We start from the raw sequence: 20,089 nt of genomic DNA on the forward strand, positions 1-20,089 counted from the left end.
ATTTTGCGTGCCGGAACGCCCCTTCTAAACACCTGGAACCTCTTTTGACAGTGTGAAAACAAAAGACATCAGGCGGGGGTCCACAGTGGGCTGCTCGGCGCGGGCCATGCGGGCGAGAGGATGGGGGACGAGCCAAGCGTTTCTCCGCTCAAGAACTTTGTGGCCGGGGGGGTCGGCGGCGCGTGCCTGCTGCTGGCCGGACACCCGCTGGACACCATCAAGGTGACCGCGACTCTCGCGCTTCTTGGCGATTTCTTTGCTTCTCAGGCTTCCAGGAGATTGATTCCACAAATCGGCTTCAAACGGCACGAGCCGCAACTTTCGTTGACCGGCCGCAGACAGCCGCTGTTTTCTTTGGTTTGGTTTTGCTGTTAATATCAAAAGGGGGGGGGGGGGGGGGGGGGGGAAAGGCTCCGGCCTTCATGCGTCGAGTTTGGACGTCGTTCCTGTGTTGTGCAAAAAGAAATCCGACTTGATCTGAACAGGAAACGTTTTGTCTTATTCCATGTTAGACAGATCTTGTCTTTTTAGATCATGTATGGAAAGATCCTCCAGACAACGACGACGGGCTCCAGCACGCGCGTGACGTCATCACGACGAGGGCGCGCGAGCGCTACGTCATCACAACTTGAACTTCATGTCAAAGGAGCAAGTGTAGTTCGTTTTCCAACACAAGTCAAATGTGGCGCGAGTGACTGATTTCATTTTTCACTGTCAAGCAAGAGTAAAAAGAAGTTAAGCCTTATGAATGGACGAACAACAAAAGAGACCAACTTGAACCGAATGTTTTCATTTATCCAGGTCACTTCACTCGATGGCAAGTGCTCTGTTCTAGTCGGAGTCGGTTAAACCCGTCATCCAAGCGGGCGCCAGGCCAGTTAGGAGGACAGCGCTGCGTCCGCCCACCGTCCTAACGAGCCTTACGCGTTAGCTGCCAGCTGGGATGAGAGGCCAAATGTTGCCCGAGACAACCGGAACGGTCCACTTGCCGTCGATTCGAAGGCCTGAGAAGGTTCTGTGTCGTGTCGTGTTGTGTCGTGTCGTGTTAGGTGAGACTCCAGACTCAGCCCAAAGTCTCCTCGCTCTCTAGCTACGTCGCCTACACGGGAACCTTGGACTGCTTTCGCAAGACCATCTCCAAAGAGGTCAATGGAAACGCACGCGTTGATTTGCTGTTGTTTGGAAAAAAAGAGCAAAATGGAACAACGTGACTTCGCTGTTGTGGCTAAAAATGTGTTACTTTGGTTCTAACTGTGTGTGTGTGTTTGTGTGTGTGTGGGCACGCGTAGGGCATCCTGGGCCTGTACAAAGGCATGGGCGCACCTCTGGTGGGTGCGGCGCCCATGATGGCCATCAGTTTCTTCGGCTTCGGTTTGGGGAAGCGGCTCCAGCGGACCGAGCCCAGCCGAGCGCTAACGTTAGTACAAATACACACACCTTGAACCTTGACCCCCGCAACCTGGAAGTCTTGACCGTCACGCTAAGCATCATCTATAAAGCGCACGGCGACTTTGCAAATATGTTTCGCTTTCATGACATCCCGAACATCTGAACACTGATTTTATTCCATGAAGCAGCTGAAACAACATTTAGAAATGGCTTTTGATAGCCAAATAATAATAATAATAATAATAAACATGCACGGACATTTGGGTGGGGGACGGGGCTCAAGTGAGAAAAAAGGGCACATCTTGTAATTTATTCCGTAATAAATAATATTTCAGTACCCTTACACACAGAATTGTTGAATATTTCTACAAAATAACAAAGAGAGTTTTTTCACTTCGTTTGTCACACGAGTAAGCAAGAACAAAAGAAGCTGTGACGCCATGTGTGTGTGTGTGTGTGTGCGTGTGTTTGTATGCTACTTGTCTCTAGTGAATATTTAGGATGATTGGCTGTAGCCGGGAGAGGTACATGGCAAGAATTTTCAGATATAGCATCAAACTTTGTTTATTTTTGCCCAAGCCAATCAAATCTTTAATTGGTGCCGTTTTTGAAATAACCGGTACTTGAAATGAAACTTGCACTGGTGATAAAAGACTGCTCTCTCCATAACTACGCAAACGAAAGTGGAATTCGGCCAATGTGTCGTTGCAGCCAGCCTTCATTTTGATGAATGAGGTGACAATTAACACACCAATGTTTTTTTTTTATAGCATTGACATAATGAAAGAGACTGAACTGTAGTGACCCGCTTTGTAATCCTGTCTGCCCAGGAATCAGACGAAGAGCTTTAGTTTTCACCTCGCATGCGCACGCTAGCAAGGCACACGAAATCTGTATTAAGAGCACAAGCTTTAAAACGTGGGTTTCGTTCCCGTCGGAAGTTAGTTCCATAGGTTCACCAGGTTTTACGTGACAAGCCGGCAAACATGTGACTGTGTTGTTCTGATGTGACCTCGTTAAGGTGGCGAGTGTTCCTTGAAAGCCGCGTCTAAATATAAATGTCGACATTGCCGTGCCCTCTGATGTTATTCGCTCGTGTGAGACGCCGCCGCCGCCCCCACCCCCACATCGGCAAGTCTCAGCCCAGCACCCCCACCCCTCATTTTATGTGTGTCACAATTTCAGCTGCCGCTCAATTGCAAGGGCCTCTTGTTTCTCCAGAACATTTGTTTACTTTCCTGGTATTAAGTATAATGTCAGTAAATATGCTACATTAGAGATGTGGATGGAGACACGAAATATGCTGTCAAGATATGAACAATGGGTAGCGTGTGTATAAAAGCTACTTCTGCTGTCAGGTGATTGTCTTTGTGTTGTTGTGTTCAGGCACACTCAGATATTCCTGTCCGGATGTCTGGCGGGGGTCTTCACAACAGTCATCGTGGCTCCGGGAGAGAGGATTAAATGCTTACTGCAGGTAAGTCCGAAGTCTGACGTGGTGAGGCCACCAGAACGTGATGTATGTCAGGTGGCTGGGGGAGGGGCCGCGGGGGCTTTTCGGGGGGTCTTGGTTAATCAGTCCATGTTTGAGTGGAGCGACGTTACACATTTGTCTTTGAAGCTGTTTATTGCGAGACGTTAGGTTTTTTGTTTTTTTTGCCGGTGCATCAAAGTCTGCTGTTAGTGTTGTTGTGGCAATTCTCAGAACACGTGAGGTGTTCATCACTCAGCTGGGATCTGTAGGATGTTTTGTTGGTGTTCATCACACTAAACGTCCGTTCACACACGTTTCGAGGCAAACATCTGTGCCATCTTTCGGATTTTTGCTAAATGAAGCATAAAACTCATCCAGTTTTAGAGTTGAACTTCTCTTTATCTTCATCACATTGGAGATCAGTCAGTTCCATCTGCAGCTCCCGTGGCTCCTGTTTCAGGGTCAGTTTGTCAGATAAAGGTGTTTTGCTGAGCCCGCGAGCTTGATTTTTAACCGCTGAGCAGTAGCCGTCGGTTCCTGCGTTGATTGGCTGTTAGCATAATCAGCACGCTTGGGAGAAAAGTGACGGCTGATGTTATATTCCTCAAAAACCGCAACGCTTTGTTAACAAATTAGACGTGCAGCCTTTGACCGGACTTCAGTGAAAAAGTATTTAGCAGTCCATTCTATATTAAATGCTCAGCACCACTATTGCCACAGTTACCTTGAAAAAGTAACTTAGTTACTTCACTGATTACTTGATTTCAAAAGTAACCACATTAGAAATGTTTTTTAACTATTTAGTTACTTTCAGCAGCTGCCAAGTGGCAGGAATATCACTTATCCACAGTACAAGAAAAAAAAAAAGCATTAGCTTAACTGTACCCATTACTTGGTATTGCACGCCACACAAGTTACAGTTACATCAACATGACCCAATAACTGAAATATTAGTTTTAAAGCAGCAACTTAGTGCAGAATAGACCTGACAACACAGTACCGTAAGTACCTAAACATAAACCAGCACACTATTCTCAGTAAACTTCTCTAAAGACTCTTAACTGATAGATAGATGGATGGATGCCGATTGTGGTCCATGAAGGCCACTGTGTCTATGTGTGCAGTCTGGTTACTCTCCTGGGGAAAGTAATGGATTACTTTTGCTCGTTTCCCAAAATGCCAGAGTTTGGGAGTAACGTGTGAAACACTGCTCAGCGCTCAGTGTCGACTTTTCTTCTCTTTGGTCCACTCGTGGTTGAAAAAGGGTTCAGAGCCATAGCAGAGTAAAAAGAGAACAGCCCAAGTCAACTCAATGGATCACTGTACCTACTGCGCTACCTGGTGGAACCACTGGGCATTACAGGACAACCTAGTGGAACCACTCGGCATTACAGGACAAGGTCAAATAAATGTCGTCCTGAATTTGATGATTCGGGGGATTCTGTACCAATCTTTGGCGGGCCGGACGTGGCCCGCGAGCCGTAGTTTGCTCACCCCGGTCTAGCCAGTTTCTTGTCATGCCCAGTTATACTGTATAGTCATTAGCACATTCCTAACACGATTCATTTGTTATGAAGGTCAGGGGACAAAGATTTTCATTTTTTTCTTGCTAACTCTAGAACCCCTTTACAAACCACATCTGCCATTTCGAAATGATTATATAGCAGATACACAAAAGTTAAATCCATAAATATGATGCAGAATGCGCCTTCTATTTTTTGCATCCAGCGCCTTCCGGTCTTCGTCTCTTTCCGGCGCCGTGACGTCACACGAGCCAAACAGCCTGTTCATTCGGCTGTTGTTCCCGTCCTTGCAAATTTGTTGTCGTATGATTTAACGACGTCACGATGGTTTATTGTGTGGCATTTGGTTGTACAAATGGTTCAGGCAGTGGCAAGAGGTTTTTGTTGGCTTTCCACGTGAAAAAGGAATACGTGACCAGTGGATAGGGAAAGTCAATCGACAGGGGAAGAAACGTGGTCGGCTACGGGTGCCTAGCAAGCATTCCAAAGTGTGCCGATCACTTCGAACCGGCGTGTTTTGAGTAAGACTTAGCAGAAAGCATTGGATACAGAGGTAGGGGCTGCAACCAGCTGCGGTGCCAACTATTTTTCCTACGGCCACCGGGACCTCCACCGCCAGCAAGAGAACTAAATCTCGCAGCAGCGAAGTGGCGCCGACAAGAGGTGAGCATTTCCTTGTGTGTACCTACCACTCTATTATGGTTACTATGCACTGGGGAGAAGGAAAAAAGACCCACGCATTACTTGTCAGTACTGTCGTCTGTACTTTTGCCAATATGACAAGCCAACAGACTTTGTGCGCGGCGTGTTATAACGCTACTCGAGCGAGGGGCACACAATATATAGGAATACTGCATACTATGTAAAAGCTTGTGCCGTGTCACTTACACATATATGAATATATAGTATAAGTGAAATACAACTTGACGTGTGATAATACGTCACAATCATATCAGAGCTTTTAATTGGCCCAAAGCCAAACTATAAAGAGTTTTTTAAGATTTTTAAATTTTATTTTTATGTTTGTCTTATTGCCACGCCGATCCCATACATAGGTATGCGCTTTAACAACAAAAGACACATCATCATCATTTCTTTTGCAAATTCTTTTGCGGAACACGCTAACCCCCCGGGGGTCGCCAGAGTCCAGTTAGAGAACCACAGTTCCGGATGGGGTCAATGGGCCAAAATTAGACGCACGTAGGTGACGTGTTGTCGTGCGGTGCTGTGCAGGTGCAGGCCGGCGGTGGCCCGTCCAAATATTCCGGCCCTCTTGACTGCGCCACACGTCTCTACAAGGAACAGGGCATCCGCAGCGTCTACAAAGGGACGCTGCTGACACTCATCAGAGGTTCGCTCACTCTCAATATGAGCTCCATACACCTCCAATCTGGCTTATTTGCCTCATATTTATTGTTGGTGTCACCACTTCTTCATATTAATGGCACGTTCCATGTTCTATACACCGCTAATGTAGCATATTTACATCATACTTAATGTATTTACCGCTAATGCTGTATTGAAACCATATTTAACATTCTTTATACATCATCTGTACCCCATTTCTATAATATGTTTTATACAGCTAACAGGCCAACATCAAATATAGGGTAAATACAGTATGCTATGTTAGAGGTATAGAGAACATTTACATTTTTTTAAATGTTTTTTTTTTTTTTTTTTACAACATTCACATCATATATAATCAGTCCACCTCTAATGTTGCATATTTCCATCATGTTTTGTCTACTCATATTTTCCATCTCCCAGATGTGCCTTCTAACGGTCTATATTTCCTGACTTATGAATACCTGAAAGACCTCCTGACTCCAGAAGGTCAAAGGTATTATTAGCAATATAAAGGATTTGATGTTGAAAATGATATCAATTATTTGAGCTGATTTTAGCGTCACTCTGTGCTTGCTTGCGCGTGCGTGTGTTGTGTGTGTGTTTGTCAGTGTTTCCCAGCTTGGCGCCGCCTACATCCTGCTCGCCGGCGGCGTGGCTGGAATCTTGAACTGGACCATCGCGCTTCCCCCAGACGTCCTCAAGTCCAACTTTCAGACAGGTGATGCCGGAACACTCGCTTTTCAATCCCTGAGGACTGCCTCGGTTGGCAGATGCATTCAGTAGAAATCGTGAATAAATGTTTTGTTTTCATAGTTTCGGCATAAACCATACATATGAACATAAAGACCCCCCCACCCCAAAAAAAAAATAAGAAAACAAAATGATGTTGCTTTTTTTGTGCACAGCCATATCTTCAGTTATACAGTATGTATGGAACTGCATTTATTTTTCAATCGTAGGAAGTCATATGGTTTTCTTTGACTTTTGTATTCTTTAACTTCTGAACTGATGTGTGTGCGCGTGCGTGGACAGCCGCAGACGGCAAGTACAGAGGACTGGTGGACGTCTTGAGGACGCTGCTTCGAGAAGAAGGCGCCAAAGCGCTCTACAAAGGCTTCAACGCCGTCTTTCTCCGTGCCTTCCCCGCCAACGCCGTACGACTCCCTTCTCTTGCGCTCCTTTGCTGTTAAGACGCCATCTAAATCTCTTTCTCTCCCCCTTTCCAGGCTTGTTTCTTGGGCTTCGAAGTGGCCTTGAAGGCTTTGAACTGGCTGGCCCCTGGCTGGTGAACCAGCCAACTTCGCTGGCCAACTAAGTGCTTGGAACGTGCCTCTGCGCAATTGCATTATTTGTAATCACGTTTACACGGAGCCCCAGACATCTCATGGGGAGAAACGTTGTAAATTGCGGCCACAATATCGTGTGTACAAAATGCTCATTTGTGGCCACAAAGTAGCTGTGGCTCTGAACTGACCAGCTGGGCTAACATGTACACGTTCTTGCAAAAAGATAAGTTAGAAGTAGAGTCCAGGCCTAAAGGTATTCACTGGACAGGTATAGTATGATTGAATTTATTCTATTTGAGCGACTGAGATATTCTGAATAGAGTGGCATTGCAAAGAAATCATTACAGATAGCCATTTAACCCGTAAAAAAATGAGTAATCAAAAGTTACGTTAGGACGTCTTATTGTATTTTATAGCCAAGGTGCACTCCAATTTGCGCAACCTAGTTCCGTATTTGGCAAAACAGGTCGAAGCACTTCCTCCCGGTTCGGGTGAATGGTGAATGGGACCGTGACAAAGCACCTGTACAATGTTTTTTTTTTTTTAAACACAAGATGTCACCAAAGAGCTACCAAAGATGACAATACTCAATGTTTAAGTTTCATTCGTGTTTATATATTAATTTTGGTATTTATAAATGAAACTGTACATATAATGAAGTGTTGTCCGGGGACACCAGTCGTAAAGAAAACTAAATATCAGCAAGTTCGGCTTCAAACAATTACGTCTATAAAAATGCAGTCATGCTCGTTAGGGTAGCATGCACAGGAAGTCAGCTATCACGTTTCCGGGTATGGTCACATGACGTTCCACTTGTAGCTGATTAATACCCCCCGTTGCAAGTCTGGGGCTCTCGATTTTTACGCCTTTTTGTTTGACTTGGTAGGTTTTTGGTGCTGATCGTTTATTTAAATCATTTTAAAGTGGGATTGCATGTGCAGTTTAGTGAACCTTTTCAATAAAGTTTTTTTTGAATTTAAAAGCACAATTTTCATATGATTCCTTGCCAAATGATGCATTAGGTTAGCCGAAGACTAAACTGTTCATGTCTGAATGCTTGTTTGTCTATGTTTTTTGATTAAATGTATTTATTATGAACATGTAAGAATAACAAAAAGAGAATAAAAGAGCCAATATTAAAATAAAATGGAATTTATAAAGTCAAGTTAAATTATGCGTATTCACAAAGGAGTAGGAAGAAGTAAAAACTTATTTACTCCTACCCCTATCTCCACGATAATAATATAAATGCATTTTTATTCCTATATACAAATAATGACGTTGGTATGTACTGTCTGTTGCATATTAATGAAAGGGGTGTGTGTGTGTGGGGGGGGGGGGAACCACAAGAAAATAAAATAATAAACCAACAACCATGGCACTACTGGCAAGATATATTGTAGTAAATCAAATACTCTTTTTGTATACTGTGACCAGAGTCAAAGTACCAAATAAATCGTTATAAAGCACGAACTTGAAGTTTGTTCTTCTTGATGAAGTATTCAGATGCAGTGAGGAAGCTCAGCTCGTGTCCACATCCACAGTATAAATTACCCAGCAGCCATTGTTTCTCAACACCGGAAGTGAAGCGTGAACATTTTTTTTCGTTATTGTTTCGTTGTTTAAAGTCGTTGTGAAAACATAACAAACCGTACATTTTCATAACATTATGCATATGTAATGCAGTAACCTCGTATGCAATGTAGCGTCATGTTCTTTTAGAGAGGGAAAAAAATAAACTTCGGTTCCCACAATTGCAAGCGGCAATTCACTTCCGGGTTTCGCCGTTAGCCTGTTAACTGAAAAAAAGGTGAGGTAAATGTTTACATTTGTTCTAGTTTGTGCGTCCCATTCTCATACTGCAGTGATTAAAAGGATTATTATGTCGTCCATATTACGAAACGTCACCGAATTTCCGTTTAAGTTTTGCGAGGTGACTTAAACCTACTGTTTACTCGGTAGCAACCTTTAGTTTGACTTGAACTGACCAGTTTTGATCGACTCAATGTCCTGAGAATGAAATGAAGGCAACGAACGCGAATATTTACAGGCAAACTACTACAGAAGCCTTTTGTTGCCTTTTGTGTGTGCAACTTCAACACACAGTAGATCATATTTTTGAGATTGTTTTATTATTGTGCACTCTGAAAATGACGCTTGGATCGCTCGAGCTCAGGTCTTATGTGTGAATTTATAATGCATAATATACCGTGGCTAACACAACAATCACCCGTTGGCTGTTACGAAATGACTTCACTTAAACTTTTAGTTGGAGAATGAGGAAAATAAAAGCGGCTTGTTTTCATGATCATTGCATAAAAGCAAAACATGCAGAGAAACTTCACAGATTCATAAAGATCAAAATTCACAACGTCAACCAGGTACTCGGAACGGATTGTGTTCACTCTTAGTGTACTGCACAATAAGAGAATGCACTTTTTCCACTTCAGTCTGTGCTGACAGTCAGAATGTTCTCGAGAGGTGTCCTGGCTGGTCCAATGATATGTGTTCCGGGTTGCAATGGCAATCATCAGGTGCTCTTCTCCTTATTAGAAGCCAGCATGCCACCAAAACGATGTACGCCGTTTGGTTGTGTTTCCAGAGCCATATGCAATGCTGCAGAAAACATCCATCCCGTGTTTTGTCGTCCCACGTGTCACGCCAGGTGAATGTAGTGCGTGTGGAGAGCCGAGATGCCGCTGGAGGTCAAGTGGCCGTTCCCGCAATGCCCGACGTTGGCGTGGAGGCTCTCCGGCTCGCTCATCATGGGCATGGTGGGCTCCTACTCCTACTTGTGGACCAGTAAGTTGCATGTGTTGCGGCAAGCAGTGGTTATGGTTCCAGGGGGGAATTCTATGTCAAATTTTGGAAATCTTCCATATTAGGTTCCATAGAATATTCTAGTGATGGCAAGATGAAGCTTCATGAAGCATTGTAACGCTTCAGCCATTGGTTGGATTCATGGTTCATTTCCCGATGCGTCATTGCAGCTGGATCTTTACCACATAGAGTATGTGCTGCGTTGTATTTTTGCGTCTTTTTGGCTCTCGTGAATGACTAATATATTACAAAACAATGTTTGACCAAGTAATTGCCCAACTTGAAGTGTAAAATCAATTATTTTTCAACATATTCCGTGTGCTTAAAATGTTCATCATCACTGGTATGGCAGGTTGTATCATGTTTTTGTTTTCTGTCACTTTGGGAAAATGGCATGGGCTTAAGAGGGCAGAGGATTTTGAAAGTGTTTATTTAGAAATAACAGTTTATCATCATTTTTATGTTAAGTGATTCATTCAAGAGCAAGATTTTTGAAATGGTGGTACAGTAATTTCTTCTCTCCCAGTGAGCTTTTGTTTTATTTTGCTTTCTGTGGACACAATAAATACTTTCCCCATGAATAAAATAAGAAACGGTTGAAAATTCAGTTTTTGATAAACCTAGGTAATTGATAAGCCTCAATGATATTTCCTTATGCGGCGCGGTCCTGCTTGGGGTTCGAACTCAGGCGACCACCATACCCCAGGTTGAGAGTCGAGTGCACCAACCGGTGGGCTATTAGACCAGGGTGCCGGGTTAGCGGGCATCAGCCTCTTTCCGGGGAGTGACGTATGGAATCGCTCGCTATCTACTATCCAAGCTGTGTCCAAACTGCTGTCAACAGCTTCAAATTCTATTAGCCTATACAAACTACACAGTCTTTATCCAAACTGAGCTAACCGCAACTCTATATAGAAAAACACACACACACACAAACATTTTGAATGGAGCCTGCATGAGGGGCTGAGATTGCCGTCAAACCTCGCGGCAAACCCTGAAACGCTTCGCGAATCGGTCACGTGGTACAGCCGGCCAGCGAGACTTCAGACGTCATCACTTCCGCAGCAAGACTCGATACGCGCTTTGCGGAAACGCCCCCTCCATTACTTGACACACGCCTCGAGGAATCTGCACATCTCCTAACATCACTGGAATATTCCACTTTGTCAAGTTTTAAATACAGGTTGTCCTCCAAAATTTGACATCATTTCAAAGTTTAATCACAAAGCCAAATTTGAATGAGGAAGTGCTGCATCTATGAGTTAAAATACAAATTATGCTTTCACTTTGTCACCATGGAGGCTCGCTTTTCTCTTTAGTTTTGGCTGCCTGAGAGCAAAAAGCCAAATTGGAAACACCCAAGCTCCGCCCACTGTTGTCATGGTAATAAAAACCATCATTTTCATCAATGTGTCTCATTTGCATGAGACAGAAATGCCCCACCAAAAACCGAGTGGATTTCTAGTAGATTTGAAGTCTGCTTTAATTGGATTTTGACAAAATCATGTCACCGAAATGTTATGAAGAAAACTGGGAACTGTTTTAAATTGTGAAAGAAAATGTATGTCTTCTTTAAACTTGGTCAAACTTCTCGTGAAAATTTGAGATCATTTTAGCCAGACTTGGCTTTGCCATTGAACGATGAAATGATGTCAAATTTTTGGGGACACCCTGTATTTTATTGAAAATTCAATTCCTTTACTGAAGAACAAAAACATGAATGTTGTTTTGGAGCGGGAACGAATTAATTGCGTTTCCATTTGTTTCAATAGGAAACATTACCTCAATTTGCAAACCTTTCGTGTTGCAAACAGGGTCACGGAACAAATGAAATTCCAAATCCGAGATTCCACTGCAGCGCATAACATTATCAAAACTTACTTCACTTCAAATGTGTGGCTTCAACAGTCTTGTGGTCTGGGCTCAAAAGTGTGATTGGAAAAATTACCTGAAATTACAGAATAAAATCTTTCGGTTTTATTCAAGATGAGGCTAATATATATTTTCCATCCATCCATCCATCCATTGTCTTCCGCTTATCTGAGGTCCGGTCGTGGGGGCAGTAGCTTCAGCAGGGAAGCCCAGACCTCCCACCCCACGGCCACTTCCTCCAGCTCTTCCGAGGGGATCCCGAGGCATTCCCAGGCAAGCCGAGAGACATAGTCTCTCCAGCGTGTCCTGGGGCGTCCCCGGGGTCTCCTCCCAGTGGGACGTGCCTTCTTAAAAAGAGGTACCACCACCCCAGTCTGCCAATCCAGAGGCACTGTCCCCGATGTCCACGCAATGTTGCAGAGGCGTGTCAACCAGGACAGACCCACAACAGCCAGAGCCTTTAGGAACTCCGGGCGAATCTCATCCACCCACGGGGCCTTGCCACCGAGGAGCTTTTTAACCACCTCGGTGACCTCAACCCCAGAGATAGGAGAGCCTGCCTCAGAGAACCCAGATTCTGCTTCCTCATGGGAAGGCGTCTTGGTGGCATTGAAGAGGTCTTCGAAGTATTCTCCCCACCGACTCAGAACGTCCAGAGTCGAGGTCAGCAGCGCCCCATCCCCACTATATACAGTGTTGATGGTGCACTGCTTCCCCCTCCTGAGACGCCGGATGGTGGACCAGAATTTCCTCGAAGCCATCCGGAAGTCGTTCTCCATGGCCTCACTGAACTTCTCCCATGTCCGGGTTTTTGCTTCAGCGACCACCGAAGCTGAATTTCGCTTGGCCAGCTGGTACCCATCAGCTACCTCAGGAGTGCCACAGGCCAAAAAGGCCCGATAGGACTCCTTCTTCAGCTTGACGGCATCCCTCACCGTTGGTGTCCACCAACGGGTTTGGGGATTGCTGCCACGACAGGGACCGACCACCTTACGGCCACAGCTCCGGTCGGCTGCCTCTGCAATAGAGGCGCGGAACATGCCCCAGTCTGACTCAATGTCCCCCGCCTCCCCTGAGACGTGGGTAAAGTTCTGCCGGAGGTGTGAGTTGAAACTCCTTCTGACAGGGGTTTTTTCTGCCAGACGTTCCCAGCAGACAGTCACAATACGTTTGGGCCTGCCAGGTCAGACCGGCATCTTCTCCCCACCATCGGAGCCAACTCACCACCAGGTGGTGATCAGTTGGCAGCTCCGCCCCTCTCTTCACCCAAGTGTCCAAGACATGCGGCCGCAAGTCGATCATCGAACTGCGACCTAGGGTGTCCTGGTGCCAAGTGTACGTGTGGACACCCTTATGCTTGAACATGGTGTTCGTTATGGACAATCCGTGATGAGCACAGAAGTCCAATAACAGAACACCGCTCAGGTTCTGTTTGGGGGGGGGGCGTTCCTCCCAATCACGCCCTTCCAGGTCTCACTGTCATTGCCCACGTGAACATTGAAGTCCCCCAGCAGAACGATGGAGTCCCCAGCGGGAGCGCTCTCCAGCACCGCCTCCAAGGACTCCAAAAAGAGTGGGCACTCTTTTTGGAGTCCTTGGACTGTTATTTGTGCCGATGCACAAATAACAGTCATGACCCGTCCCCCCAACCGAAGGCGGAGGGAGGCTACCCACTCGTCCACCGGGGTGAACCCCAACGTACAGGCGCTGATCCGTGGGGGAATAAGTATACCCACACCTGTTCGCCGCCTCTCACCGTGGACAACTCCAGAGTGGAAGAGAGTCCAACCCCTCTCAAGAGGACTGGTACCAGAGCCCAAGCCGTTTGTGGAGGTGATCCCGACTCTATCTAGTTGGAACTTCTCAACCTCACACACCAGCTCGTGCTCCTTCCCTGCCAGAGAGCTGACATTCCACGTACCTAGAGCCAGTTTCTGAATCCTGGGATCGGATTGCCAAGGTCCCTGCCTTCGGCCACCGCCCAGCTCACACTGCACCCGACCCCTATGGCCCCTCCCCCAGATGGTGAGCTCATGGGAAGGGGGACTCATGTTACCCTTTTCGGGCTGTGCCCGGCCGGGCCCCATGGGTGCAGGCCCGGCCACCGGGCGCTCTCCTTCGAGCCCCACCTCCAGGCCTGGCTCAAGAGGGGGGCCCCGGTGATGCGCGTCCGGGCAAAGGAAACCTAGATCCAGTTAATGTATTCTTCATAGGGGTTTTTGGAGCCGTGCTTTGTCTGGTCCCTCACCTAGGACCTGTTAGCCATGGGTGACCTTACTAGGGGCGTGAAGCCCCAGACAACTTGGGTCCTAGGATCATTGGGACACATAAACCCCTCCACCACAATAAGGTGACGGCTCAAGGAGAGGAAAAAATCTATTTGTGAGGATAAGTGGTACAGAAAATGGATGGATGGATGGATATATTTGTAAGTTCCCTGTTAAGAACCAACATTCAAGTGTATAACTACCTGGTTATTCCCAATATTTTTTTTCCCCCAATTTTGCAAGCGTGCCCTTATCCCTGTCAGAACCTTATCGTCACTCGCCATCTTTGTGGTTCCTCCCGTAGAGCACATGAACTGCCTGACGGTGCACAACCACGAGGTTCTGTTGGAGCTGATCGACCAGCGGCCCGCTGACACGCCCCTTATCACACTGTCCAATCACCAGTCGTGTATGGACGACCCGCACGTCTGGGGTGAGAGTCCACCTGGAAGGAAAATAAACAAACTTTGTGTGTTTATTTCTTTCTGTGTTTGTTTGTGTGCGGTAGGCATCCTGAAGCTGAGGCATTTGTGGAACTTTAACAAGATGCGATGGTAAGTTTTCCTTCAACTTCCACTTTCACATGGATAATTTTTCTCGATTAATTTTTACCTGAAACGTACTCACATTGTGTGTGTGCGTGCGTGCATGCGTGTGTGTTTACAACAGTGCTTTAAACATGGGCCCAAAAGTTGAACGTAGGGCTGGGCGAGATGGTCTTCAAATCAAATCTCAGTTTATTTTCACAATTATTATGAGATTATTTTCAGAAGGTAATGCCGGTATCACTGTTCGCTCACGCTAATCAGGGCTATTACTGCAGGTTTGCTTACCTTTTGGTTTTGAAATGGTGCGCTCTGGAACTTCGCTAGCCTAGCTCAACATATGACGTCACTCAACTCAACTGTGTGTGGCTTGCCTGTGTTAGTAGCACAGAGGTGCAGAAGGGCTCGTTTGCAGACACATTTTCAGACATAATGACCAAAAGATTCATTTGGTTGTGTAATTTCACACTTAATGGGTGGGCAGGCACTCCAGAGGAAAAGCCGATATACAGTGGAACCTCGATTTAACGGACCAATTGGGGGGTCATCCGTTACAGCCGATTGTCCGTTACATTGAAGCACTTTTTTCATGGCCTAGAAACAACCATACAGTACATAATTATTGTTTTATGCATTTTTTCATGGCCTAAATAACACAATATAGTACAAAGTAATTGTAAAGAAATATGAAAAACTTGAAAATGTTTGAAAAGTTTGAAAGTTTATCTAAACTTACCTCTCCGGGCCGGGATTTGAACTCGCACATGCCCCCTCACTGGCGTGCTCGTGACCACATAGCTAATTTGCGTGCTTCTCGGGGGACACGTTGTAATTAGCCATGGGCTCATTGCACTAGTACTTTGCATCTGATACGTGTTAAATCAGGGGTCCGTTCAATTGAGGTTCCACTGTGCAAAATTCACGAAATTCCCATAATATGTACCATCTAAGGGTCATGGTTTCAGGTTTATTATTTAAGAAACAAGCTGTTCGATTGACTTTTCTTCCAACAGGACTCCAGCAGCGTCGGACATTTGCTTCACAAGAGAGTTGCACTCGCGATTCTTCAGCCGAGGAAAATGCGTGCCCGTCTGTAGAGGTGAGCGCCGCCTTCGCTTCCGCCTCTTCGTCAGTTGGTCGTTGCTGTTTCACGGCTTCCTTCTTTCAGGCGACGGTGTTTACCAGAAAGGCATGGATTTTATTCTGGACAAGTTGAACAGAGGGGAGTGGGTGCATATTTTCCCTGAAGGTAAGACTTGAGATGTCGTTTGGAATGCAGAATGGATTGTTGCACTCGCTTTAAAACCATGTACAGGTACATCTCAGTAAACAAGAATATCGTGTAAAAACCCAGTTTATTTCACTAGTTGTCATAATTGTTAATTAAAACCACTTTCGACACAGCATCACTGCCATTATCAGTAGGCTAACTTAAATCCGCTTGCTTTAATGCTAACAAACGATGGAAAACTCCATAGATGTTAGCATCGCTATTGCAGTTATTTCTAACCACCAAACAACCGTTGCAGTGCTACACATACAAAATAGAACATCCAACAGCACCCACAGGCAAATTCTCTGCTCTGTGGGGAAAAAAAATTTAATTGCTGGAGTTTAGAAATGGACTTCTCGACATCATCGATCAACTCGTCTGGCTAAAGGCACGCACGCCAAAGGAGGCGGCACAGTTTGTGTAACGTGCGGCTTCTGAGTGAAAAACATTCCAGTTTTTTACTTTTTATTTCGTGGTTCCTGCTTATATGCCAGCTTTCCGGTAATGTTGATGTCGTTGCTTGACAGGTAAAATCAACACAAGTGAAGAATTCATCAGGTTGAAATGGGGTGAGTGCGTCGCATGCCGTTGGTGCGCACATCTTGTAACACGTGGCTTACACACACCAGCGCTCGTCTTTTAGGTGTGGGACGCCTAATAGCAGAGTGCACCCTCAACCCCGTCATCCTGCCGCTGTGGCACGTGGGTGAGTGAGCCACGCACGGCTGTTCTTGTCGACCCGAGATCATCTCGCATTTGCAGTCGCCTTCCTCCACCTTCCTCTTTTGTGTTTCTACACCAGAAATGTGCAAAGGTCATGTTTAGTTATTCAAAAGAAATACTGGTAAATTGATTATTTATATGAAGCCAGAACTGAAATGCAGCCCTGTGGGGGGGGCACAAGCCAGAGCAAACTGTAGGCCGGTCCCAAGCCCGGATAAATGCAGAGGGTTGGGTAAGAAAGGGCATACGGCTTAAAACTTTGCCAAACAAATATGAGCGTTCATTCAAAGAATTCCATACCGGATCGGTCGTGGCCTGGGTTAACAATGTCCGCCCCTGGCACCGTTAATCTGCAGGGCGCTGGTCGAAATTCAGCTACTGTGGGTCAAAGATGAAGGAGCGGTGGAAAGCGGTTCTTCGGCAGAAAGAGAAGAGGAAAGCACTAGAACAAGAGCCTAGAACTGAATGTGGGGATTTTGAATGTTTGCACTGTGACAGGAAAATCTCGGGAGTTGGTTGACATGATGATTTGGAGAAAGGTGTGTGCAGGAGAGCAGGTGGAAAGGCAGTAAGGCTAGAAGTTTAGGGGCAGGGTTTAAATTATTTTACCATGGTGTAGATGGGAAGAGAAATGGAGTCGGGGTTATTTTCAAGGGAGAGTTGGCTAAGAATGTCTTGGAGGTGAAAAGAGTATCAGATCGAGTGATGAGGCTGAAACTTCAAATTGAGGGTGTTATGTATAATGTGATTAGCGGTTATGCCCCACAGGTAGGATGTGACCTAGAGGTGAAAGAGAAATTCTGGAAGGAGCTAGACGAAGTAGTTCTGAGCATCGCAGACAGAGAGAGAGTCGAGATTGGTGCAGATTGTAATGGACATGTTGGTCAAGGTAATAGGGGTGATGAAGAAGTGATGGGTAAGTAGGGCATCCAGGAAAGGAACTTGGAGGGACAGATGGTGGTAGACTTTGCAAAAAGGATGCAAATGGCTGTAGTGAACAAATTTTTCCAGAAGAGGCAGGAACATAGGGTGACCTACAAGAGTGGAGGTAGAAGCACGCAGGTGGATTACATCTTGTGCAGACGATGTCATCTGAAGGAGGTTACCGACTGTAAGGTAGTGGTAGGAGAGAGTGTGGCTAGACAGCGTAGGATGGTGGTGTGTAAGATGACGCTGGTGGTGGGGAGGAAGATTAGGAAGACAAAGGCAGAACGGAGAACCATGTGGTGGAAGCTGAGACAGGACGAGTGTTGTGCGGCTTGTCGAGAAGAGCTGAGACAGGCTCTCGTGGACAGTAGGAGCTTCCAGAAGACTGGACCACGACAGCCAAAGTGATCAGAGAAACAGGCAGGAGAGTACTTGTTGAATCTTCTGGCAGGAAAGGAGAGAAGGAGACTTGGTGGTGGAACCTCACAGTACAGGAAATCATACAAGGAAAGAGGTTAGCTAAGAAGAAGTGGGACACTGAGAGGACCGAGGAGAGGCGAAAGGAATACATTGAGATGCGACACAGGGCAAAGGTAGAGGTGACAAAAGCCAAACAAGAGGCATATGATGACATGTATGCCAGGTTGTACACTAAAGAAGGAAAAAAGGATCTCTCCAGGTTGGCCACACAAAGGAATAGAGATGGGAAGGATGTGCAACAGGTTAGGGTGATTAAGGATACAGATGTAAATGTGTTGGCTGGTGCCAGTAGTGTGCTAGCTAGATGGAAAGAATACTTTGAGGAGTTGATGAATGATTGACAATCAGATTGACAGTTTTTCTTTTCGCTCGTATTTGTACATGTTCTGGCTTCCCCAAATGTGCAGCGTTTAGTTTGGTGGACAGATAGCAGAAGTTTGCTAGTGTAATGCTAACATACAATAGGAAACGCCATAGACAGGTTAACAGAAATAAGTGTCACAATTTCGGTCATTTTAAACCATGAAATAACTGTTTACTAGCATAAACACGGCACATACAAATAGAAAATCCAGCAGCACTCACAGGCATATCTTCTGCTCTTCTCTGTGGAAACCATTTGGCTCTTTTGACTGCGTTTGACGGGACACACGATAACAGCCGTCATCTTTTGTGCCAGGCTTGAGCGATGTCCTGCCCAATGTGAGCCCCTACATCCCTCGGATTGGCAAGGTAGGAACAACGTCTCCGCGTTTTCCCGCAATCTCCCGCCCCCGAGCAACGTCAGCTTCCGCATAAGTGCTTTGCATGCTCGCAGAGAATCACCGTTCTCGTGGGGAAACCTTTCGGCCTCAAAGACCTCGTGGAAAAGCTCCGAGCGGACAACAAGAACCAGGTGAGCCAAGATTGGGTCCTCTGCTAGAAAACCATCATAAAACCTTTCCTGTACTGACTAGTTTGCCAGTATGTTTGATTTGTGTTCATGGGTCAATTTGACCTGTTCTATGTTTAATAATTTAAAAAAATGTATTAGAATATATGGAAAAAAATAAGGCAAGCAGAGGTTTTATCCCCTTCTAACCTTAACATTTTTAGAATAGTTTGGCACGCAATTGAATGTAAGGGGCAAACATTTTTAATTGTCAAGTGTAAAAAGACTCTTCTTCATAAATAAAAAAAAAAAAAAAAAAAGAAACATTCTACCTTATTTTGGACAATGTGACGGTGATGCCGGAATCTTAAATGTGATGTCAGTTCCTCCACTCGCCGTCTTCTCTTACAGGGGGCATATTATCGAAAATGGACTTTTGATTGTTTGTATACAAATAGTTGTCTGGCGTGTCAATCTAACGGAAGCTGGGCGGGAAGAGAGCTGGCGCACCGCGTGAGACGGATTCGCCCCTTACACGAGCCAATTTCACTATGGCAAGAAATAAACATATACAGTAAAAATGTCTATAATTCTTGAGCCTATGCTGGTGATTCTTGAAAAATGCACAACCCCTGTTGTGGCTGAATAAGTGTTGTGCGACTTGAGAGGCGGTACGATGCGCTTTGAGTGCGTTTGCGTTGTGGGTTTGGAGACGTTCACGCATCCTCTCCGTCAATTTGCCATTGCAGCTCGAGATGAGAAAAACGCTGACGGACGTCATCCAGGCGGACTTCCAGAGACTTCAAGTCCAAGCTGAGGCGCTCCACAATTCCTGAGCGGGAGTCGTTTTTATCAAAGGACCTCAGAACTGCTTTCAAATGTGTTCAAACATGCCGACGGAACATCTTGTGACATCATCTACGTTTGGACACATGAGCGTGATTCTTTTTCCATTTTATGATTGCATTCTATTACTTCTCACCTCATCTTTCTGTGTATGATTATTTTTTAGCACAGTCCGTATTTGTTGTCCTGAAAAAAAAAAAGCATTCTTGTTGGCTTTCTCCTTCCTTCCCGCTCAGTGTCAATGCCAATAAAGATTTTATATTTGGAGCCTTGTGTGGTTATATATTAAGCATGTTTTCCTCTTCGATTCAATGTGAGGACCACACACGATTATTGGAACATGTTGGACTTCTTGTGCTGCACAATTGATGGTGTTCCTTTGGGTCATTAAAGATTAGACTAATAACAATAATAAAGATCATTGTTATTAGTCTACCTTTCTA

The 20,089-nt window shown here is 45.4% G+C and overlaps 2 protein-coding genes across 9 annotated transcripts; both read left to right on the plus strand.

The window, feature by feature from the left end:
• On the plus strand, window positions 1–8,495 carry si:dkey-150i13.2 (mitochondrial carnitine/acylcarnitine carrier protein). 2 transcript variants are annotated; one of them, XM_061779236.1, is made up of 9 exons: window positions 1–222; window positions 1,050–1,145; window positions 1,290–1,417; window positions 2,776–2,866; window positions 5,620–5,737; window positions 6,157–6,229; window positions 6,345–6,454; window positions 6,769–6,890; window positions 6,963–8,495. In XM_061779236.1, the coding sequence occupies exons 1-9, from the start codon at window positions 121–123 to the stop codon at window positions 7,023–7,025; spliced, it is 903 nt and encodes a 300-aa protein (XP_061635220.1). In that variant the 5' UTR covers window positions 1–120; the 3' UTR covers window positions 7,026–8,495. The 2 variants fall into 2 exon arrangements, with proteins under 2 accessions (XP_061635220.1, XP_061635306.1); XM_061779322.1 differs by lacking the exons at window positions 1–222; window positions 1,050–1,145; window positions 1,290–1,417 and adding an exon at window positions 1,489–2,644.
• A 127-nt stretch (window positions 8,496–8,622) lies between these two features.
• tafazzin (tafazzin, phospholipid-lysophospholipid transacylase) lies at window positions 8,623–19,913 on the plus strand. Of its 7 annotated transcripts, none has more exons than XM_061779518.1 (10): window positions 8,623–8,832; window positions 9,625–9,824; window positions 14,286–14,414; window positions 14,490–14,535; window positions 15,540–15,775; window positions 16,327–16,368; window positions 16,443–16,505; window positions 18,609–18,661; window positions 18,747–18,824; window positions 19,550–19,913. In XM_061779518.1, the coding sequence occupies exons 2-10, from the start codon at window positions 9,716–9,718 to the stop codon at window positions 19,634–19,636; spliced, it is 843 nt and encodes a 280-aa protein (XP_061635502.1). In that variant the 5' UTR covers window positions 8,623–8,832; window positions 9,625–9,715; the 3' UTR covers window positions 19,637–19,913. The 7 variants fall into 7 exon arrangements, with proteins under 7 accessions (XP_061635502.1, XP_061635425.1, XP_061635837.1 ...); XM_061779441.1 differs by having other exon boundaries at window positions 9,688–9,824; XM_061779853.1 differs by lacking the exon at window positions 8,623–8,832 and having other exon boundaries at window positions 8,844–9,824; window positions 15,540–15,625; window positions 15,695–15,775; window positions 18,590–18,661.
• The last annotated feature ends 176 nt before the right edge of the window (window positions 19,914–20,089 follow it).

Source organism: Phyllopteryx taeniolatus, chromosome 1 (assembly GCF_024500385.1).
Source record: "Phyllopteryx taeniolatus isolate TA_2022b chromosome 1, UOR_Ptae_1.2, whole genome shotgun sequence".
Taxonomy (NCBI): Eukaryota; Metazoa; Chordata; class Actinopteri; order Syngnathiformes; family Syngnathidae; genus Phyllopteryx; species Phyllopteryx taeniolatus.

What these genes read in the sequence shown, in the direction of transcription:
- si:dkey-150i13.2 (XM_061779236.1), top strand. Translation starts at nt 121, where the DNA reads ATGGGGGACGAGCCAAGCGTTTCTCCGCTCAAGAACTTTGTGGCCGGG. An exon ending in GAGCCCAGCCGAGCGCTAAC is followed by an intron (nt 1,418 to 2,775) that starts GTTAGTACAAAT and finishes TGTTGTGTTCAG; the next exon opens with GCACACTCAGATATTCCTGT. An exon ending in CTGACTCCAGAAGGTCAAAG is followed by an intron (nt 6,230 to 6,344) that starts GTATTATTAGCA and finishes TGTGTTTGTCAG; the next exon opens with TGTTTCCCAGCTTGGCGCCG.
- tafazzin (XM_061779518.1), top strand. Translation starts at nt 9,716, where the DNA reads ATGCCGCTGGAGGTCAAGTGGCCGTTCCCGCAATGCCCGACGTTGGCG. An exon ending in GGTGCATATTTTCCCTGAAG is followed by an intron (nt 15,776 to 16,326) that starts GTAAGACTTGAG and finishes GTTGCTTGACAG; the next exon opens with GTAAAATCAACACAAGTGAA. An exon ending in ACATCCCTCGGATTGGCAAG is followed by an intron (nt 18,662 to 18,746) that starts GTAGGAACAACG and finishes GCATGCTCGCAG; the next exon opens with AGAATCACCGTTCTCGTGGG.